The sequence below is a fragment of the Erigeron canadensis genome, chromosome 5, assembly GCF_010389155.1.
Source record: "Erigeron canadensis isolate Cc75 chromosome 5, C_canadensis_v1, whole genome shotgun sequence".
In the NCBI taxonomy this organism is placed as follows: domain Eukaryota; kingdom Viridiplantae; phylum Streptophyta; class Magnoliopsida; order Asterales; family Asteraceae; genus Erigeron; species Erigeron canadensis.
This window is the reverse complement of record NC_057765.1, coordinates 38,296,756-38,318,854: the sequence shown is the minus strand read 5'-3', so window position 1 is coordinate 38,318,854 and position 22,099 is coordinate 38,296,756. Positions and strand designations below refer to the sequence as shown.

General features: G+C 33.6%; 2 protein-coding genes and 1 pseudogene across 2 annotated transcripts; 1 reads left to right on the top strand and 2 right to left on the bottom strand.

Annotated features, from left to right (window-relative positions):
* The first annotated feature begins 372 nt into the window (after positions 1-372).
* Positions 373-1,869, top strand: LOC122601748 (putative pentatricopeptide repeat-containing protein At1g12700, mitochondrial). The gene has a single exon (XM_043774487.1). The coding sequence runs from the start codon at positions 373-375 to the stop codon at positions 1,867-1,869; it is 1,497 nt and encodes a 498-aa protein (XP_043630422.1).
* Positions 1,870-4,119: 2,250 nt separating this feature from the next.
* LOC122601747 lies at positions 4,120-9,693 on the bottom strand (annotated as a pseudogene).
* An 8,073-nt stretch (positions 9,694-17,766) lies between these two features.
* Positions 17,767-18,425, bottom strand: LOC122602354 (ethylene-responsive transcription factor ERF014-like). Its single transcript, XM_043775049.1, has one exon. The coding sequence runs from the start codon at positions 18,364-18,366 to the stop codon at positions 17,767-17,769; it is 600 nt and encodes a 199-aa protein (XP_043630984.1). The 5' UTR covers positions 18,367-18,425.
* Positions 18,426-22,099: the final 3,674 nt, after the last annotated feature.

The following is a 22,099-nucleotide window of genomic DNA, read 5'->3' as shown; positions in this document are numbered from 1 at the left end:
TCATTAGAACCTACATATATAGACTCTGATTTAAAATAATTTATTATCTTATCATTTAATCAATTTGAGTCGAGTTATTTATTGGTCTCAGACCGAACGAATTATTAACTTTATCACAATTATGAGTATTATTTTATCCTCGTATAAATGTGTTAAGTTTACTCCAGCCCACCCCCCAACTCCACCAAGGCACCAACTATATTGTAGAAAGCCCACCCTTAATTAACTCTTTGTTTTTGTTTTATAGAAAACCCAGCTTACGGCGGCAAGTACACGGTCAAACACAAAAAAGAGTTCAAGGAGTTGTTCTGTTTCTGGACAGTTGGGATGCCGAATCAGATCATTATTAATCATTTATTAAGTAAAAGAAGAATGTTTAAAGGTACTTATATTCTAAACCGTTTTATAGTGACTCCTCCTAATTATAAATCACTTCATTTAAATTCTTATTCATCATCTTTAGCTAATAATAATAATGGTCGGTCAGCGTATGTTTATGATGATAACGTGAATGATGCCTTGAAATCGTTTGATGTAATGATACACCAACGGCCCGTTCCCTCTGTAGTTAGATTTACTGGATTGTTGTATGATGTTACCCACCTAAAACAATATTCTTGTTCCCTTGATCTTTTTAAGCAAATGTGTGCTTTTGGTTTCCGTGTTAACAAGTACACTGCGGGCATAGCCGTAAAATGTTATTGTCGATTGCGTCGCTCAAAACACGGCCTTACAGTCATGGGCTTTTGCTTCAAACAAGGTGTGGAACCTCATGTCTCCATTTGTAATACGCTCCTAAAAGGGTTCATTCGGGAACAAATGACTTATGAGGCAGAGCACTTGTTTCGTCTCATGAACAGACGCCAACTATGTGAACCTAATTTAGCCACCTACAAGATTATTATCGAAGGACTTTGTAAGGTCGGCTCTCACTATGCTGCCATTGGTTTGCTTAGGCTTATCGATCATGGAAGATTTGGCGGCGGTTGTAAGGTTGATATTGCTACCTATAACTTCATCTTCGATAGTCTCTGCAAAGATGGAGTGATCCGTGATGTTTACCATCTCCTGATAGAAATTGCTAATGACGAAGGCATCAGGCCTAATGTGCACACATACAACTCTATGATCTATGGCATTTCTAAGTTAGGTTATTGGGACGACAAGATGTTTACATTGTTTGAGAACGACATGAAGATTGATAACGTCCATCCGGATGTCAAAACTTTTAACATTATTGTTGATGCACTCTGCAAACAAGGTAAGATAGATGAAGCACGAGCTGTTATCGACATCATGGTTGAGACCGGTGGTAAGTATCTTCCTGACATAGACACCTACAACTCACTTATAGAGGCTTACGGTTGGAGAAAAGAGATGCACGAAGCAAGAAGAATTTTTGATTTGTTGGCCTCCAAAAGCATCAAACCGAATATGGTTACTTACAACAAGTTAGTGCTTGGGTATATCTGGGATGCAAATCGGGACGAGGCTAAGAAATTCTACAATTTGTCATCAAACCAAATATATTACCGTTTCTCCGGGGGGTTTACAAGAACAAGCAAATTACATTATATAGAAAGTTTAAGTCTCCGCGCCAAGTATAAAGATGCAGTTTGTTTGTTCCATCTGATGGATGGGAGCGGGTGGAATTCAGATACTGACGTGCACATTACCCTCATTCGTCGTGCAATCAGATGCCGGAAGTTTGATGATGCGAGGCGCCTTTTCCATGACCTATGTTTTGCAAACATATCAGAGCATAAAGAGAAACAATACCAAGCTATATCATTTAGACATCGACGTGGGAATCTAGACAGAGCAGCACGACATGAGATTTTTAAAGCGTGGTTTCGTCGGATTTATTAGTACATACGCGATGACACACTTAAATATTCATTTATTTGTACGTGTTGAAATGAAACGCCGTAATCCAAGTGGCAGATGACGTGCTTTGACCAAGCTTACGGTCCGTCATTATGTGATTCGATTCATTTGTAGTGGCTAGCTAGTAGTTATTTCTTTTGTTAATACTGGTATTGTTTTGAAAGTAGTGGGCATGCTTGTTTCCGTTTAGTTCACACGAGCAACATATTGTTGTGTATAATAAGTGAAGCTTCATTGTGGATGTCAACTCTAAGTGTTAATTTAAATTGTTGGTGAAATAAATGAATACATAAATTGTTATGTTAGGTATATATTAACTAGGGTTCTTTTAACTTATATAGATAGATTCTGGATCTTTATAAAGCCTTGACTAACAAAATTTGTCAAGTTAATCATCAGCTAGTAACTAAATGTTGGTGTCATTGTAGTTTTGGGTCATTTGTTTCTTCAAATCTCCTACTGCCACGAGGTCTGGGTTTTATGTTTGTTTTTTACCTTTACAATTACAATCCTCGGGAATTTTGTAGCCTTACAAGCAAGCAGCATTTCCTTACTTTGTCGTATAGACTCGCAAGCTTAGGCATTTTTCATTTCATGGAAATCTTTTACTGAATGGACTTCTCCTCATGGCTCAAGTTTTACACTACATATATGATATATCTCCATATTTCACTATAATCTATATGAAACATCACATCTCTGAATCAAATTATCTACTTGTGCTTATCTTTTCCCGTGATCATGGGCTTAACATGGTACAATTCTGAGTTCTAGAACAGAGAAACAGCCATGTACAGAACAAAATGTACAAAAGGGGAGCTCTGTGCCCCAATGGCCAGGGTAGGAGTACCAAATGAACTACTGCGGCCAAATGCAGATTGACCAAATGCTGGACTAGACCCAAAATCGAAGGAAGAGCTAGCAGCACCTTCAACAGGTATTGTTGAAGAGGCAAATGCTAGAGTACTCGAGGCTGCTTCTAAGCAGGAGTAGTCGAAGCACCAAATGCTGGTGTACTTGATGCACTGAAGGCTGGAACACTCAGAAGCAACAAATGGCAGGGTTGCGATTTTGCCATTTCTTTTGTTAATAGTGGTAGTGTTATGATAGTAGTGGGCTAATATGTCTTTAAATAAGTAGTATAGAGCAGTATTTTTCATTTTCATATTTTTGGGTATAATAATTGAAGCTTCATTGTGAGGGTGGTTCCTGAGTATCCAACTCTAATTGTTAATCTAAATTACATTTTTTGTTGGTGAAATATAGAGTAATAAACAACTGATTATGTTAGGTATGTATAAATTAAGGTCTGTCAAGTTATAGAAAATCTTCGGACTTCTCCTCCATGGCCTTATTAGCATTTGGGCATCGACATGATCACATGAACAAGGGCTTAAGTTTCACACTACATATATGATATGGTTCAGTATCTATAACTAATTATGTTAGGTAAGTATAAAGATGCAGTTGGTTTGTTCCATCTGATGGATGGGAGTGGATGGAATTCAGATACTGACGTGCACATTACCCTCATTCGTCGTGCAATCAGATGCCGGAAGTTTGATGATGTGAGGCGCCTTTTCCATGACCTATGTTTTGCAAACATATCAGAGCATAAAAAGAAACAATACCAAGCTATATCATTTAGACATCGACGTGGGAATCTAGACAGAGCAACACGACATGAGATTTTTAAAGCGTGGTCTCGTCGGATCTATTAGTATGTACACGATGACACGCTTAAATATATTTCTTTCGTTATTGTACGTGTTGAAGTGAAACACGATACTCCAAGTGACAGATGACGTGGACCTACCTGGAAGCTTATGTGCTTTGACCAATTAGAAGATTTGGGTGCAGCAGTTTACTTTGGAATGTGATCCGATTCAGTTGTAGTGGCTAGTTATTTCTTTTTGTAAATAGTGGTAGTGTTTTGATAGTAGATATTTACAAGCACTTGGGAGTGGTGAGTTCATGATATAATCAAGTCAGTTCATATTTATTTTCTGGTTGCAGTATCGATCATACTCTTGAGTCTTGACGAAGTTTGATTTTAGTCTTCTTCCGTTCTGTTGTCAGAACTCAGATGTATGAATTATGTATTCATTCTTGCTCTTTGTTTATATCCCTGTATATCTGATAAGTTTCTTCTCCTCTATTCCGAGATTACAGCTTCTTCTACAGAATCCCCGTACTACAAGCAGACCAGATTTTGTTTTTACATTAACCCCATCATCTAAACTTGACTTGTTTATTAATTCCAAATGAATAAACTCTTATTACATAATTTTGTGTATATAGGCAACAAGCTACCTATTAAACTCATATTAGGATACAAGCTACCTATTAGATTTGAACTGGCTACTACAACTTTCTGACTCTAGAATAGCCACACACAAACCCAAACTTCATTATTGAATAACAAACTCCATAAGTTGTAAACCACCCTTATAGTTCATTTCATAGATTTGCCCCTATGTAGAAAATAACTTTTCCTTGTGTCAAGTTTGGTGTGGGGACTGTAACTGATTGATGGATCTGCAGGCTCACAAGAGAGAGGTGGGTAGTGTCACTGATTCCAACGTCCAATTCTCACATGATTAGACTCGTAAAGACTAAAGAGAAAGCAACCAGCTAAAAATCTTAGGCCAGATCAAAGTATTAGCTTTTTAGTAGACTAACCATAGTAATATCTATAGCCACCTACAAGACCATCAAAAAGTAGTCTAAACATAAGTAGAAGAAAAAAAGTAGTCTAAACTTACAACTGTCAGGTTGAATGCCTTACTGCTTGTGTTAAATGATGGGGTGCTTGAGAAGATGTTTCCTCCAAATGCATTTGATTGAGCAAAGGCCGGAGCACTAAATGCTGGGGTAGGATGCCCAAAGCTACTCTGCCCAAGTGGAGAGCTTGTTTGACCAAGGGAGGGAGTGCTAGACGGGAACAAGGGAGATGATTGTGTGTTGCCGAAGTTTAGACTAGTAGAAAATGAAGTTGTTCCCTGGGCTTGTTTTGTACCAAACATAGATGTTCGAATAGTTGATGTAATGGGAGTACCAAAAGGAGATGCAGAAATAGTGGATGCAAAAGCAGGACCAGAACCAAATACAGATGTTACTGAAGTTGGTGTTGATCCAGGGATAGGCGTGCAACACTGAAGGGCAAAGAACCAAGTGAAGGGGTTGAGTCTCCAAACCCGGAGTACTGAAAGTCGAGGTCTTTGGGGCAAATGGATTGGTAGATGTAATGGAAGAAAATGGATTTGAAGATATCTGACTAAATGCAGAAGAGGAAGAAAGAAGGTTTGACTGCTGAGCATTATTAGTACGAAAGACCATTCCACCAAAAGCAGTAACCAGCAGGATTTGCCCTCCCTGAAACCAAAAGTAACAAAAAACAAAAAGAAGAGAAATATAAATACTATCAAATCAGAAAATCAATGATGACCACAATAGTTATTGCCTTTATCTCCTAATTGATAGTCTTCCCAAGTTCTTCATGAATTTTTTCTATATATGAAGGCATCGCCGTTACTGACACCAGTTTCCCAACAGCGGTACAACTAGCTCCACTGTGAGCGTAGGTGTCTGATGATAAGGGGTTACTCCCCACACGTTGACCAGACAATAGTTCTAAAACAGGACCCCCCAAATGCTGGTGTTGTGGCCTGATCACCAGCATTTTAGTATGCAGAAACATAGTTTAGCCAAGTAAACATTTTTTATCACCACAATACAGAAATATTAGTTTTAGAGCATAGTAACAGCTATGTACAGAACATGTATCAAACGGAGAGCTTGGTACCCCAAAGGCAAGGGTAGCAGTATCACATGGACTGCTGCCAAATGCAGTTTCAGATTTGACCAAATGCTAAAATAGACCCAGAACCGAAAGCAGAGCTAGCAGCACCAAAAGCGGGAGCCATTAAAGAGCCACATGCTGCTGGTGTACTTGATGCACCAAAGGCTGAAGGGCTAGATCTAAAAACAGAAGAACCAGAAATACCATATGCGGAACTTGTGTTGCCAAATGATGGGGTTCACAAAGAACCAAAAGCAGGTACGTTCGTAGTGCCAAATGCAAGAGTGCTTGTGGCACCAAAAGCAGGAGTACTTTAGGATCCGAATGCTGGTATGCTAGTAGCATCAGAAGCAGATAGACTGAAAGCTCCAAAGAGTGATGAGCCAAACACGCTGCTTGCTGAAATGAACTTCCAAGAGCAGGTTGTAATTGCTGAAATGAACTTCCAAGAGGACTCGACTGTGTAGTGGATCCAAAGCCACCAAATGCAGGCTTTGCCCAAAGGCAGAAGTACCTGTAGTTCAGAAAACAGGGGACGAAATAAATTTATCAGATATAAAAAGGATTAAAGAGAATCGAAGAGTAAAAATGATAACATATAATTCATACATTTCACAAAAGAAGAATCTAAAATCAAACATCAAGTAAAGAGTGCGATAATACTAAAATCAGAACAAATATGAAACCCATGTGATCATAGACAACAGGTATGAACATCATGAACCAAAGCCACTCCCGGGCATTAACTTCGAAAGACACCTCTAGTGAATAAAGGAAGTCTAAAGAAGTGATTATTTCAACTGTGAGTAGACAATACTTCAGTTTATGCATCTAAAGTAATTACAAGGGATACTCTCATCTATGCTCGCCATAAGAGAAGAAATAGTAAAACATTACAATAAATATCACTTCTGGTAACTAATAAGTAATATGCCATTAAGCTATTATAGCATCTGTATGACTATTAGCAATCTCAGATTTAAACACAGAGGCATCTTAACCAGCCACTCAGAACACCTACAACAGACACCAGATATCCTTCACAAAACCATATCCAATATGATGCTAAAGAACTTAACTTAGAGCAGGCAATAAAACTAATATTAAAGATTCTATCCCAAAATATTTATATTATGTATATATATATATATATAGTGGTGGATCTAGAATTCCAGCTAATGAGGATCCTTGATATTTTGACTCGATGACTTTGTAAAGGCAGAAAACAAAATGTAAATTAAACTGGGTTGGATCGAATAATCGGGTCATCAATACAAACATGTAAACATAGTACTAGTACTATATGTTAAATAGTCTCAATTCTTACTAACTCAAAACTATGGCTTATCAATTGCTCAATTACTCAAACAATATAAAATGTCGAAACCACGTATGTACATCTAATTCTTAGAACTTCAAATACCCAAATATCCATAATCAATATATTAACATATGAGTTGTAAAGCCATCATGGGGTTTGGAGGGCTTTGATCCTTTTGCTCCAGGACAAATAACCTATCAACAGATAGCCGGCACGAATTTGTTGGGTATATTAGCATGCTTATTTCTAAGTTATAAACCATATGCAACTATAAAAGCTGTAACAATATATTAGTTATCTCAGAGTCAAAGAATCAGATACATGGGATGCCTAACTTTGTGATTGGGCTTCTTTATCGCTTCACTTTTTTATCTTTTAGAAGGACTAAGGAGGTTCCTAATATATTTTATGAGGGGGTTCGTGACATTTTTCACACGACTTAGTAAATGATTTTCTTTTGTAGGGATGGTCCAATGACCCACCTTACAAGCACATATAATTGCCACTGTGTATATATATATATATTCCAAAAAAAAACTGATATTAAAGATTAAGCCAAAACCAGATATTCTTCACAAAACCATTGATATTAAAGATTAGTCCATAGCATGCTTACCGCCAAAGGCTGTGCTTGTCGAAGCACTGAAGGCTGCGCTTGATGAAGCTCCAAAAGCAGGCATTGAACTCCCAAAAGCAGGAGTAGATGATACACCAAAAATTGGTGAGGAACCAAACACACTAGTAGATGTGCCACACTGGCACCAATATATAAGCTCTTGTTTGTGCACCAAAGGGAGAAGGCCTACCAAATGGTTTTTGAGCAAATGGATTGTTATTTGCATTATCGTTCTGCCCAAAAACTGATGGGCCCCGAATGGGCTATCAGATGACTGCCCAAAAGCTGTTGAAATCAAAAACAATTAGATATTTAAGAATACAGAATTAACAGAAAACAAAATTTTATACTATATACTGGCAAGTTCCAAAGAATCAGGTATCCATCATAGAGCTATCTAAAATCTTGCATACTTAACGAGTCACTGATTTAAACTTGGAAACATTAATAGTCGTTATATGGAAATCTTATTTCAGAATTTATACAAATATATCAAATCAACATAAGTACTACTAACAGAAGATCCTTAGATAGGTCACTTACGCCCTATAAACAGGGCATTGTAGAAAAGAATACCAGATTGGAATTTGTAGGCTATAAATGCTAGCCCAATTATCATAATTAGCTTTTGAGGGACAATAGATTATACTGGCTAGCTATAGAAAAACTAGAAACAGACTTTATGCTTTGAAAATGGTATATGAGCTTATGAAGTTCCTAAAATGGAGGTAGGGTGGCATGCCTTAAAGCTATCTCCAATGCTAAGGACGCCCTTAGGCGTCCTTGAGCTGCCACATCATATCCTTACAAATCCTTACACATCTTTATAAATCCTTAAAATCCTATAATTTTATCTCCAACCATACAAACATCCTTACATATCCTTTAACTCCACTAAAAACAAAAAAAAATATAAGGGCACCTAAGGGCATGCCCTTGAGTAAGGGCATGCATAAAAAAATCTTTAGTTTTGGACAAGCTTCAACCGCAAAGGATATCCAAGGGCACCCAAGGGCGCCCAAAAACATACCTATTGGAGATAGTCTAATGGGTTACAGATTAAGCTACATGATATTCTAGACGAACATGGACACAAATAAAGGGAAGCATCCTCGTCCTAGGTGTTAGAAGAGTAACTATTAACACAAGAACATGGAAAACGACGGCCAAAAAAAAAACATCAACACAAGAACATGGAAAACGAGCATACTAAGTATATTGTCCTTGAATACTTTTTATTTGTGCCACAATCATTTCTAAGATGTATCAAATACCGAGGATTAATACAAGGTTTCAACACATAACTAAATCAGACTCTTTTTTGAACATAGATAAACAGCCTTTCTAGCTGAAAAAATGTAAAAATAAATATATAAAAATGTTTAAATAGGAATGATGCACTGCAAAAACTGAGGAAATTGGCAAATTACAAATTTAACAATAAAACATGCATCTACATTCAAAAGAAATACTAATAAACTTATAGTTGCTAGTACAAAACAAACATATTTTTTTCACACAACCTCCTAATCTAAAAAATCTAAGGAAAATAAAAAACAACAAAAGCACATAAATTCACTAAATAAATCATATTTATACATACGCAAGGTGATAGATCTATAAGCAAAAACTTACAAATTACAACGAACGATGAAGAAGACTAATTTGGTTTGGTGTTTATAGACACCCCTGAAATCCCCTAATTGTCTCATGAATCATGATACCTCGCAAATTTCGCCCATTTTGAAATTTGCCCGTTTTGTACAATGGCCGAGTAGTAAGTGATATTTTGATTACTCCATTTTCTTTCTAAAATTGGAAGGTATGTAACATAATCTATTATCTATTAAATATTATACAATTAATAATTATCACTTTCTCTCTCATAAAAATGTTAGATGCAAAATTATCATTTTACCCTTAATAAGTTAATTTACATCATCAATCCTTTATCTTAAAAATATCTCCACTACCTTTTACATCAATTACATTAAATCAATTACCTACACCGACCACCAACAACAGTTCGTCACCACCACGACCGCCGTCACCACCACTACTAGTCATCGTCACCACCAAACCTTCGCCGCATCACGCGGGTACAATGCTAGTGTCTATATATCGGGTAGGGATGGCGAAAAAGAAACCTACCTGACGGAAAAAACCCGATACCCAGTTAGGAAACCTAAATACAAGAATTCGTTCATGGCTAGGGCATGCCTATCTCGACTCAATATCAATACCCATATTTATATACTTATAAACAATTAGTTTTAAATTTATATTCTACACTAATATCAACAAAATTTGTATCTATGTTCAATAACTTATACATCAATTTTTCAAATCATCAAGAATAAGTTGTATCCTTTCTCAAATCTTACAAGTATTTGTAAATATTTTTCAAAAACAACTATCATTATCGGGTCAGGTTTTGGATTTCGAGTTTTGGACATGATTTTATCCACGATGGGGTCCCTGATAAGATATCCGATGGATATCGGGTCGGGTTCGGATCGCATATTTCTTTTCGGGTTTGGGTTCGGGTTTAATACTACCCGCCTCAAACCCGACCCATTATCATTCCTATATGGAGGTGTTTGATAAAAAAGAATGAAAATACTATAAAAAATAAAAATAAGAGGAAGCAAAATTAGTATTTTAAGAAATAATAATGTATGTTAGTTTTGATATAAAGGTTGAGGATAAAATGAATAACTATTAATATAAAATAAGTAAGACGGATTATGAGCATGAAAAGTGGCTTTTTTTAATTAATAATTAATATTAATGCCTTAAGGGTATAATTGTATTTTCCATCTTCCTCTTGATTAATACTCCCGTATGTAATTATGTATATACATGTTCAGTAACTCTTCTCCCTCTCAAGCTAAATGTAATGGCGGTTCTCTTTAGGGGCCCGGGCCACCACCATTTATCCGTATTTCGTCTAAAATAATTTATATCTATTAAGTCGGCTCTCAAAGATTATTTTTTAAAAAACTTTTGATACGTTTAATAAATTTAATAGTCCTATAAAATTTACATTTTTGGTTTTTATAACCCACAATTAACTTAGTCCATTCATAAATTTATGTTTTAGCCTACAACTCACAATCCACGTAACAAGGTTTTTCTCTCTTTTTTGAGTTTTAGGCTCCAGTAAAAAAAAATTACCTTTTTAGTTTTTATAACACACAATTCACTTAGTCCATTCATAATTCTATGTTTTAGCCAACAATCCACAATCCATGTAACAAGGTATTTCTCCCACAATCCAACGCCTTTTCTCTTGTAGTTTTTTGTTGGTTAGAAACTATGTATTGGTAATTTGAATGGAAAACTTAGATTATTAGTGTTATTTTTGTTTGACCCGACCCGATTAAGTGTATTGCATGACCATAATATAATACCCGGAACATAGCGATGGCAAAAAAAAAAAAAATTTTTAGCACCCACCAATAAAATTTTTAAGATCCGCCCCTGGCTAAATGTACGTGACTTAACATTCAACAAATACTAAACTCATCTTCAAATCTCACCATTCATCTTCCACCACCAAGTTAAAAACCATAGTCAGCCCAATAATGACTCCTTTTAAGTTTTAACTTTGTTAGTTTGTTTCTAGTTTCTACCATCATTTGCGACTCCTTTTACATCCATCATAACCACCACATAGATCTCTCGAGTCCCGTCCCAGTTTCTACCATTATTAGATGATTAAACAATTGCTTGATGTTCACGATTTTTTGGATTATCAAACCACATCTACGAATATTATTTGTTGAAGGGTTAATTTTACAATTCATCATTATATGGTTTTTGGTTCTGTTTCTCAAGTATATGAATTACCGTCAAAGGTAATCAAAATGCATCAATATATTTAATTATTCTCAATAACTCATGAATATGATATTTTAAAAAATACGGTGCATCATATTTCATCAAGGTTACGTTAAACTTTTGTTAATTAAAAAACAAATCACGGTGCATCAGTTGTCATCAAAGTTAAGCTAAGGTTTAAAAACAGAAATCATGGTGCAAGCTGCCAGTGGCGGCTTAAGGTTTTTAGAGATCTCAAACGAGATTAATTCTGGGGGCCTAGTTCATTACCATATAAACTAAAGTAAAAAAAAAGTAGTTCATCTTTTATTATTGAACTACAAGTAATAAAAAAATATGCAGATGTTGATGCAAAAAATCAAAAAGGCGTTACTGCAATGCAAATTATATAATGATACTTAATCCAAAATTCAAACACTAAGTCTAATATACAAGATTTTGAGGCATTAAAAATTTGGGGGCCTAAAGCGATCGCCTAGTCCCATAATACTGTTAAGCCACCTCAGCAAGCTGCATCAATTCTAATTACGGTTATGCAAAAGGTTCACAAAAGTTCAAACATTGTTGTGCATCAATGTTTGCTAAAGGTTCATAAAAGTCTAAAAGTGTTCATATTAAATATTTGTTAGTTCATCAATAAATCACATAGTTTTGTTGTGCATCAATATATCTAAAAAGTCATAAATGATCGTTGTGCATCACTTTCATTCTGAATCTTCTCAATTGTTAAAGTTTTGTAAGTGGTCACAAATTATTAAAATAGTTTAAAACATTTTAATAGCTTACTAAAACAATTTGGGAACATATAGTTACACACCATAACTTCTTGAATAGTAAAATTATTTAATAGTAAATTAAAGGCAAGGTTGAAAAACTCGTGACTCGGGATCGAATCGGCGAGTGGGGAAGTCACGAGTTTTTAAAAACTCGGATTGGAATCGGGAAGAACTCGGATCAGGTTTTTATATAGAAAATTTATATTTTTTAAAATTATATGGAATAAACTTCAAACTTAAAACATAATTGTTTAAAAACTTTAATATAATTCTTTAAAGTTCAAGCTTCATTCATTAGAATCATAAACTAAAACCAATTTAGCATTTTCTTTTAAAAAAAAAAAAAAAAACTTTAACCAAAGTTGACCCGAGTTTTGACCCGATCCGACCGATTCTTGACCGATCCACCCGATTTTTGACCGATCCAGGCGAGTTTGACCGAGTTTTACAAGCGACCAAGTTGTTGACCGAGTTTTGACCCGATTCCAGCCAACTCGACTCGTTTAACCCCCGATTCCGATTCCGATCCCGAGTTTCCGGCCGAGTCGACCAAGTTTTACAACACCGATTAAAGGTCACGTGATAAAGAACAACTCGTTAATGAAGTGAAACCGCCCACAATGTTCGCCAAATACAAAAATAATTTGATAAGAGAGAAAATAGGAAATTTGTTAAGAAATAAAAATGTCATATATGCCTTTATAATTAATTAAATAAAATCTTTTAATTAAATATCTTGGTCAATTTCTCGATAATGATCTAATTGTGTCTTATTTGTTTTACATTAATTGTTATTAATTTACAATAACTAACCTCTTGATACAAATACAGAATGAACATAAAATAACTAAATCAATAAGAAAAAGTAACCATTGGCTTAAACCCAGTGGCCAGAATATCTTCTAAATCTACTATATGGGGTCTGGGGGTGAGTTAATCCAGACTTAAGTTTGAGTCTTGGGGTTCTAATCTCAAAGGAATTTTTCATGAGCAGGGAGCTGGAGGTCCAAAAAAATCTCTGGTTAAAATTATCTCCAATACGTCTAAATCAAAACTCACTTTACAAAAAAAAAAAAAAAAAAAACTAAATCAATAAAAAAAAAAGTAAATAAACAATACATAACTTAACTATTTATCATCTTACAAATAATTAAAATTAATATATAAAATTTCATTAAAAGCAAAAAAATAAAAACAATATTACCGTTTCCGTTTTCTCCTTTCCACCCATTCTAAAGAGAATGAACTTTTGATTCCCATTTACATTTATTGTATCAAACAAACAAGAGACACGCTTCTCATTCCAATTATTTCATTTCTATTCACTCTTAAAACACCCTGTTGTTCATATGATGTTTGATTTATATATACATACGTGAGTAATGTTTTATATTTCATGTGGATAATTTTGGCGATAAAATTCTGATGTAGGTGGTGAATTTGATTACGACGTCACTTCATTCTATATTGATCATGTATAATAACATATTATTACTTTAATCATTTTGATATTTATCAAATGATTACCTTAATTACTAGTACTTTTTACATTGAATTTTATAAGATATCCCTTAGACTGATAAGAACTAATCATTTCATATTCACGTTGAAATCTGGCAACGATGTTAGTTTATTACGAGTACTATGTTTGGTAGAAATAAGTGGGTCGAACATGATAAAAAACAACATTTATTTAGAACGTCTTTAATTTATATGAATCTTCTTGACTCGTATGAGACCACAATGTTTTCCCAGGGAATAAAAAGGAAATAAAAAAACATTTTCACGTATTAAAGAGAAACAAATGTATAAAAACAAATTTACAAACTCATGTGGACCAATCAAAATTAATAAATTATCTTTTCTTTCATCTTTTCCATTCTCTTTACTTATTTGATTAATCCCAAATGTTATAAAGTTTTGTTTGTAAATGTAGAATTTTTCTAAAAATAAATACTCGAACCATATGTGAATTTCTCTAAAAACAAATACTCGTACCATATCTTCCTAATGAACAGATTTGGAATGATTATTCATTCAAAACCTTCCTAATGTGAATTGAAAAGATATGTGTTCAAATTTGGAGGACAAACCTCCAAAAATGCATTATAGATTGTAGATACATGATGTTGAGGTATCAACTATCAAGCGAGCACTTGTCGGTTAGACCCACATATATAAGCGGCTTCATGCGAAACCACCCAAAGAAAATATTGAACACGTACGGAAAGATACGGAAATCTGTACTATCTTATAATAATAACAATAATTTTGTTATTAGAAGTTAAATAGATATAATTAATTAGTAGGGTACGTAAGAAGTGGGAAGTTGCGAGTGGCGGGCATCACTAGTACGAGTAACAAGTAACACACGGAATGGGGGCAGCTAATTGCAAGCTGGAAGGAAGTTGTACTATCTATTATTATGAAATGACGAATTTTGTTTATGTATGCATGAATATATCCATTTTATCACTTTCAACAACCAGATAATTATAATACTGATTTTGGTTTTTTAAGGTTATGTGATTGGTGCTTTGTAGTTGCCAAAAAACCTTTTTTTTTTCTTTATTTTTATGTGTTAAAAAATACTATGCAAGACTTGTGAATGAAAATTTCGGATACAAATACAAATTAATACTACGTGTCTACATCTCAAGAAGGTAGAAGAGTACTTTTATAAACATTATATTATAAAAGTTGTATTTATAAATAATAACGATGCATTGTTAATTTATATGATTAAACAACAACAAAGTATATGGAAACTAAATGACTGTTTTTAACTAATAATCATGCATCTATCACATTATAATTTGCATTGATGCAAAACTAATAATATAACCATCGTTAAGATGACTAGTGCCCTAGTCGTAACATCTTAATGTTATAACCGTTATGATAAGAACACGTCATTATTTATTTAATGAACCATTGCTTTATAAGTGTTTTTTTTAACAACTATTATTATATTCATAAAATGGTTCGACTAAGTATACAATTACAATAAAGATGAATGACTCATTACTCATAAAGGCCATAAAATATTAGTTTCCATACATCGATTAGAAATCCAAAAGAAATATAAAAAGGTAATTGAGTGAAATACATCACTACACACTTCGTCAACAACTTGATTCTTATGCTTCGAGAGTGTCCACCACCACACGAAACACAATGTAGCTTCCAAAATGAGTTTAAACTAAGTTTTTGGCTTACATCTTTACTCTTATAAACTTGATAGAAGTTTTAATTTATATGTATACCTCACTTCTTAAACTAACTTGCCTAAATGTAAAATGGGTCAATTACATGGTAGTAGGACCCCATTATCATTCTTTGACAATGACAACCGTTATCTTCATTTTCTTTTTCTTGAGTTCTTCCATAGACCTTGTGATGTAGTAATAGACTAATAGGTTTGTCCATAAAATGGGAGATATATATCGACCTCCGCATAAAACCTCATTATCTATGCTGTAAAGACAGTAAGACGACACTCAAATTTTATCATATATAGGCGCGTTTCTAACTCTACTAAATACGAGTAAATATTTTTAAGACAGGCTGACTAGTAATTATTGTACGTGAAAAATGCTAAATGGGTTGACTAGTTTGTGTCGGGTTAAAAAAAACGTCAACAATAATTTCGGCACTTGTGTCACTTATCAATACTCTCGGAGACTCAGGCATGTATAACGATCATCCAGTTTTGTTTTTTTTTAATGTCAATTTTGGGTTCAGCAGCATGTCTTTTCATATATTCTATTCCAATTCCAGATAAAATCCTGGGAGCATTCCTTCACATTAAGATTTGAACCCAAAACTTCTCAATCTCATGCTCCACCAATAAATAATTAATTCATACACTTGCGTACGTTACTTGGTAATTCTTAATTAACAATTATTTTAATATATTTTATTTACAAACATTAAGTGATGATTTGGTCTATAGATTATGAAAGAATTTGATGGAATGGAGTTTGTTTTTCCTTGTCATTTTAAATTAATATAAAAGATTTAAAGCAAAGTTCAGCAATAACTACTACAAACTATTGCATTTGTTCACACTTGTAATGGAGTGTGAACAAATTAAAAATTTTGTCATGTTTTTTTTGTGTATAAAATTATATAGAATTAAAAGTGTGTATAAATTTCTCCACACTAAAAGGTGTGTAGAACTAAAAGTTCACACTTTTTAGTCATCAAGGCTGAACATTAGAAAGGTAAACTATTTTGCCAAGAGAGAGCGGAGGAATGGCTCGACTACGCTCTTCTGGTCCGAGCGATGTTGGCCTTCTCTTTCTCTTTCCCCCTGAACCTGCAAAAGGATCTGTTACCGAAGTGCTTCTCAGGGCCGTCTGAGTCAGAGCAAGCCCGCCGGGGCGATCTATTGTCTAATTCAAGCTCTGATCCCGTTAGCCGGAATTTGAACTATTATTCTAGAAGCATTGAACCGTACTTGCTTCGTTACAGACTTGGAAGAGTTCACCATCCGAACATTAGCTAGCTGGCAAGACAACTTTTACCACCCAAAAAAAGATCTCAAGTGATTAGGCGGGGACAAGTTCACACTTTTTAGTGTGAACTTTTATAATTATTTTGTAACGCCTCATTTGTCACGCTAACTTTTCGATCTTTTTCTCTAAATATCACATACATGCATCCATAGTCGACTCGAGATGTTTCTGGACCCTAGCTCAGTGTACATATTTGGGAGGTTGAAACTTGAAAAGACCATCATATCGATTTATGCTTATGAATGTTAGGTAGTTTAATTTATCTTCCACCAAATGAAAACCATGGCCCATTTACATACCTATAGATACAATGCCTTTTAAATATAAATAGTTCGGGACAATAATGTCAAACGTACAAAATAATATATATCACATTTACATATACGAGAGATACTAACCGCGCGTTGCGACGATAAGATGGTTGTAGTTGTCTTTCTAAAAATTAATTAGCTGTTGCGCTGTTTTTTTTTTTTTACACTTTGTCGTTGTCTCTGGTTTGGTTTTACATTTGAAAATCACAAATTAATCTAATAATTTACCATGACTTTTCGACATGAAAAACAGGTTGTATAAATTTTACTTTTGAAAAGGTAAAAGATCAGCACGACCGTCGACACCAAATATTAGGACGAAAAAAGTCAACCTTTTAAGGGACTACCATATGTATTAAAAGTCAGATATTGTGATCAAGACACATGTATGAAATTAATCACTGTTTACAAAATATTACAGTTAAAAAAAAGAAAAAGCTATGCATCCAATAAAAGCAGGTTATAAACTAATCATTTAATTGGAAGCGAAAAATGAATGAATGAATGAATCAGTTATTATTGTTTAACAGTACAATTTCTCAGAAATAATTGAGAGTACGTAACTATGTACGTAAGTACTGTTGATCTTCATGACAATTGTATATATGAAGATCACCCAAAGAATATATAATAATAAGACATATATATATATATATAAATAATGGTTGATATATTTGGAGCACCAAATATTTAGCAGAAGCTCCAAAGAGGAATATCGCCAATATCTTCTTCAACGTCTTGGATCATCAAAGAATACGACGAATTAAACATTAAATCGTCGAGAATTACATCACTATATATAGGTGCATCCAAATTATACCAAGACCATGGTTCATTCATGACCGTGTTAAGAGGATCATCATTTGCAAATAAGATTTCATCGTCAATTGGACTACTTGTTGGCAAATGCAGTATTGGTGAAGATGGGGAAGACATCAATGATGATGAATGAGTGTCAGTGGTAGTAATGTTGGGGTCAGTAGCGGCTGCAGCAGCCGCTACTTTTTGTATTGATTTTGGAGACATTGTGTTTGTAGAATAATGAAGGTGGTTATAATGATGAAGAGGGAAGTTGAGGTTAGCCGTTGGTCCTTTGAGGCATAGAAGGGCTGCGTCGTAAGCTCTAGCTGCAGCCTCGGGTGTCGAATGTGAGCCTAACCATATTCTTGTTTTTTGATTGGGTGCTCGAATTTCGGAGACCCATGAACCCCAGCTTCTTATTCTCACTCCTTTGTACTTCTTTTTGCTCAACGTGTCAACTAATTGTGAACTTGTGTCTTTCTTCTTCATTTGGTCAATCGAATTGAAGCTTTTTTGTACGTACGGTACGTTCTTTGTAATATAGCAAATAAGAGTTAATTATTGTTGAGATAAGTGATGATGAAGGAGAGCAAATTATGGATTTATAGTGTTTTGAGTGTGCTAAGGACAAAATGAAATGGATGACAGGAGGTGCTTTTCTATTCAAATTAATAATACTCTACTCGTTGAATGGATACATTTTAACTTGAAATGTATATATTTTCCATGCACACACCTCAACTATCAATTGTTTGTCATTTGAATCCATAAACTAGAGCACAGCATAGATACTTACATATATTCTTACTCTTGAAATAAAGTCATGTACCTTTCAATATATATATATATATATATATTTTCGATTTTAAAGGATCAATGTGTTGTTAAACACTTAAATAATGGTAATTAGTTATGCACTATGTTAGTTTTATGGACTTTTAATGCATCAAAATGATGTTTTTAAGTGTTCTCACCGTTCTTATTTTAAAAGTGTTCTCACCGGAGTGTTACCCTATATATATATATGACAAATTTAACATGCATGAAACATGTTAATACGATACGACATGAAGTTAGAATTTTTCATGTTTGATTTTAATAGGTTTTTTAAAAGGCCTTATTGTGTTTGATATTGACATGTTCCGTATAACCTATTATGGGTTCAAGGTGAGCCATAAAATAAAAGACCTCCATACTATGCGCAATAAACATACTTAAAGGGATTATTAAAATGACGATAAATGTTATACATAGAATATTTATTTTTTACAAAGAGACTATTAAAAATAACATATCATAATTATAGTTTATCAACAATTTATTAAATTGTCGTAGTATTTCTTAACATGCACGTGCATACTAGTTCTTTTTAATACATCCTTTGTATAGTATCTAACATGAGCAATCGGTGGAGAAGTATCACTCATAGAAAATAAAGCTAAAACGAACATTGATCTAAACTCGAAGGGTATGTATGTAAATAAATAAAAGTAGATGTTATTTCAAAACACATAGAAGAGGATTTTCAGGAGTCCTGCGTAGAAAATGAAGTCATAGAAGGTTTTAGACATAACTAAGAAGTTTCCTAATTAAGCCAGATAATAAGAGAGTGACTTCAATAGAAAAGTATTGTTAATTAATTAAGAGTGTTTTTCTAGTACATGGGAACCAAGAAGGCATATACGTATATGTAATCATCCAATGATCAGGCACATGGCTTTCACCAATTAAAGATACATATAAACCTTGCTTAGAAGTGTCTCAAATAAATAAACATAAATTGGAGCAATAGACTTTTTATGTTTTGTTTTTCCTTTTAACGAAAAAAATATATAAAAGTTTATTTGTTTCTTCCAATAGCGCTTAGAGCTCGTTCGATTATTCGAATAATTCTAAAAAGTTAGTAGGACAAAAATAAGGGTTTGTTGAAATGACTTAATTACCGGATATATTTGCATAAAATTATATATGGTTTTAGATTTTTTTTTATACATTTTGACCTTATGAACCTCGACTATTTGTTAATATCGTTTTATATAAGAAACTACATATTTAGATACCAATATTCTATTTGAATAATGTATTTATGTGATTGTACTTATGAACATTAAAACTTGGCCTATATGTTACACTATTATGCAATGTTAAGTTGTTAACTCGTTTGACATTCTAAACAAATAAACTTGTTGATGTGATACAGTAACGTGACAACGTTGAATGATGTGACGACGATATATATACGTGCCAGGCGTGCCATCGATACAGATTTTGTGATAATATTTATCTATTTCATAATAATATTTTTATAAAATAATACATTTTTTAGATTGCCATTAGAGTTATTTTGAAAAGTTATAAAGCATAGTTAAAATGAAAAAAATAAATAAAATTAAGCAAACTTAAACAACTATCGGTGTATTTTATCAAATACGAGAGATAGTACTCGTGCATTACGACGGTGAGATAGTTGGGCGATAGGTCATAGGAGGTAATAAGTCATACAGTGTGATGGCCAAATGTCTTAGCCGTACGGGCTCCGCCATCGGATTTAAAAATTCGTCGAAAATATATCGAATGACATCTCTAATGAAAGAGCATGTAAATTTTAAGAACACCCATACAATTTTTTTAATTTATCGATATACCGGTTTTGAGATAAAATATTTTGAATGAATTAATTAATGGAATAAAATGATTTATAGATAAGAGAGAAAAAATTAGTGGTTGAGATTTGAAGAGATAAAAAAATGAGTGGTTGAGATTTAAGGGTATTATAGGTATATTAGGTAGAGATGTTTAAGTTAGTGAATAAAGAAGAAGGGTATTTTCGTCGGTTCAAATCATCTTTTCTTAAAAAAAAGGTGCTCCTCCTTTATAAGATAACGAGAGATAGTGCCCGCGTGTTGCGGCGATGAGATGTTGGGGGTGATAGGTCAAGTCATAGAATATAATAGCCAAATGTCTTAGTCGTAATGGCTCTGACATCGGATTTTAAAATTCGTCAAAAGTATATTGAATAACATCTCTAATGAAAGAACATGAAATTTTAAGAACACTCATACAATTTTTATAATTTATCGATATATGGTTTTTGATATAAAAGATTTTGAATGAATTAAAAGAATAAAATGATTTATAGATGAAATAAAATTAAATGAGTGTTTGAGATTTGATGAGAGAAAAAAAAATGAGTGGTTGAGATTTAAGGTTATTATAGGTATATTAGGTAGAGATGTTTAAATTAGTGAATAAAAAAATAAAGATATTTTGGGTAGTTCAAATCATCTTTTCTTTTAAAAAAAAAGACAAAATGCTTTATAAGATAGTATTAGATATAAATAATATATATTATTCAACATTTAAAAAAAAAATGATATTTATATCACAACCAATGATTCATTACCACATATAAGTACTGACTTGTATTGTATATTATAAAAGTAGTACATTATGGTAAATTAATCAAAAGCAGTGGTATAATTATCATTTATTAAAAAGATGATAGTTACAAAATCCATATCATCGTCAAATTAAATTTATTTTATCAAAATGACGAAGGCTTAGTCTGAGTTTCAATGATGGCTGTAACTATGATTCATTCAATTTAACCATGACCTTTATTTGAGTTGAGAGATGATGATGATGATGTCATGAAATGTACACGGCTAAGATATTTGATCTTTTACTTGAAACTTTCTTTACTATGACGGGATGAACATGTAAAGCAATACGAGTATCTTTTTTAAGTATGTTTTGTGGTGGTATATTGAGTGCAACATAAACCACTATATATACAAGATCGACAATCAAGAAAAGGATCAACTCCTATAGTCCTATGTCATTAAGGAGTGAACTCTCCGGAGTATTCCATTAAGACAATCAACATATGTTAATTCGAACATTATTGCATGTCTTCTTGATTCAGCAAATGATATTTGCTTGTGTGAGAGTGAGCTGAGGTGCTCATTGACAAAGATGTGAGTTCGTATTTGAAAGCAGTAGGCTTTAGCTTATTTGAGTTTTGTTCTATTTGGTTCATGTTAGGTTTGTTTGACCCACTTATTATAATTAGAGTACTAAACCAGTTTTGGTTCATTTGCTTGGAGGGATCGGTTTCATTTGTCTAGTGGTTTTGCTGGCTAGGTTTGACTCGGATATTTAGTTGTGTCGATTTCATTTCATCCAGTTGCTTAATTTTAAATCGTTATGGATGATGTGTTAG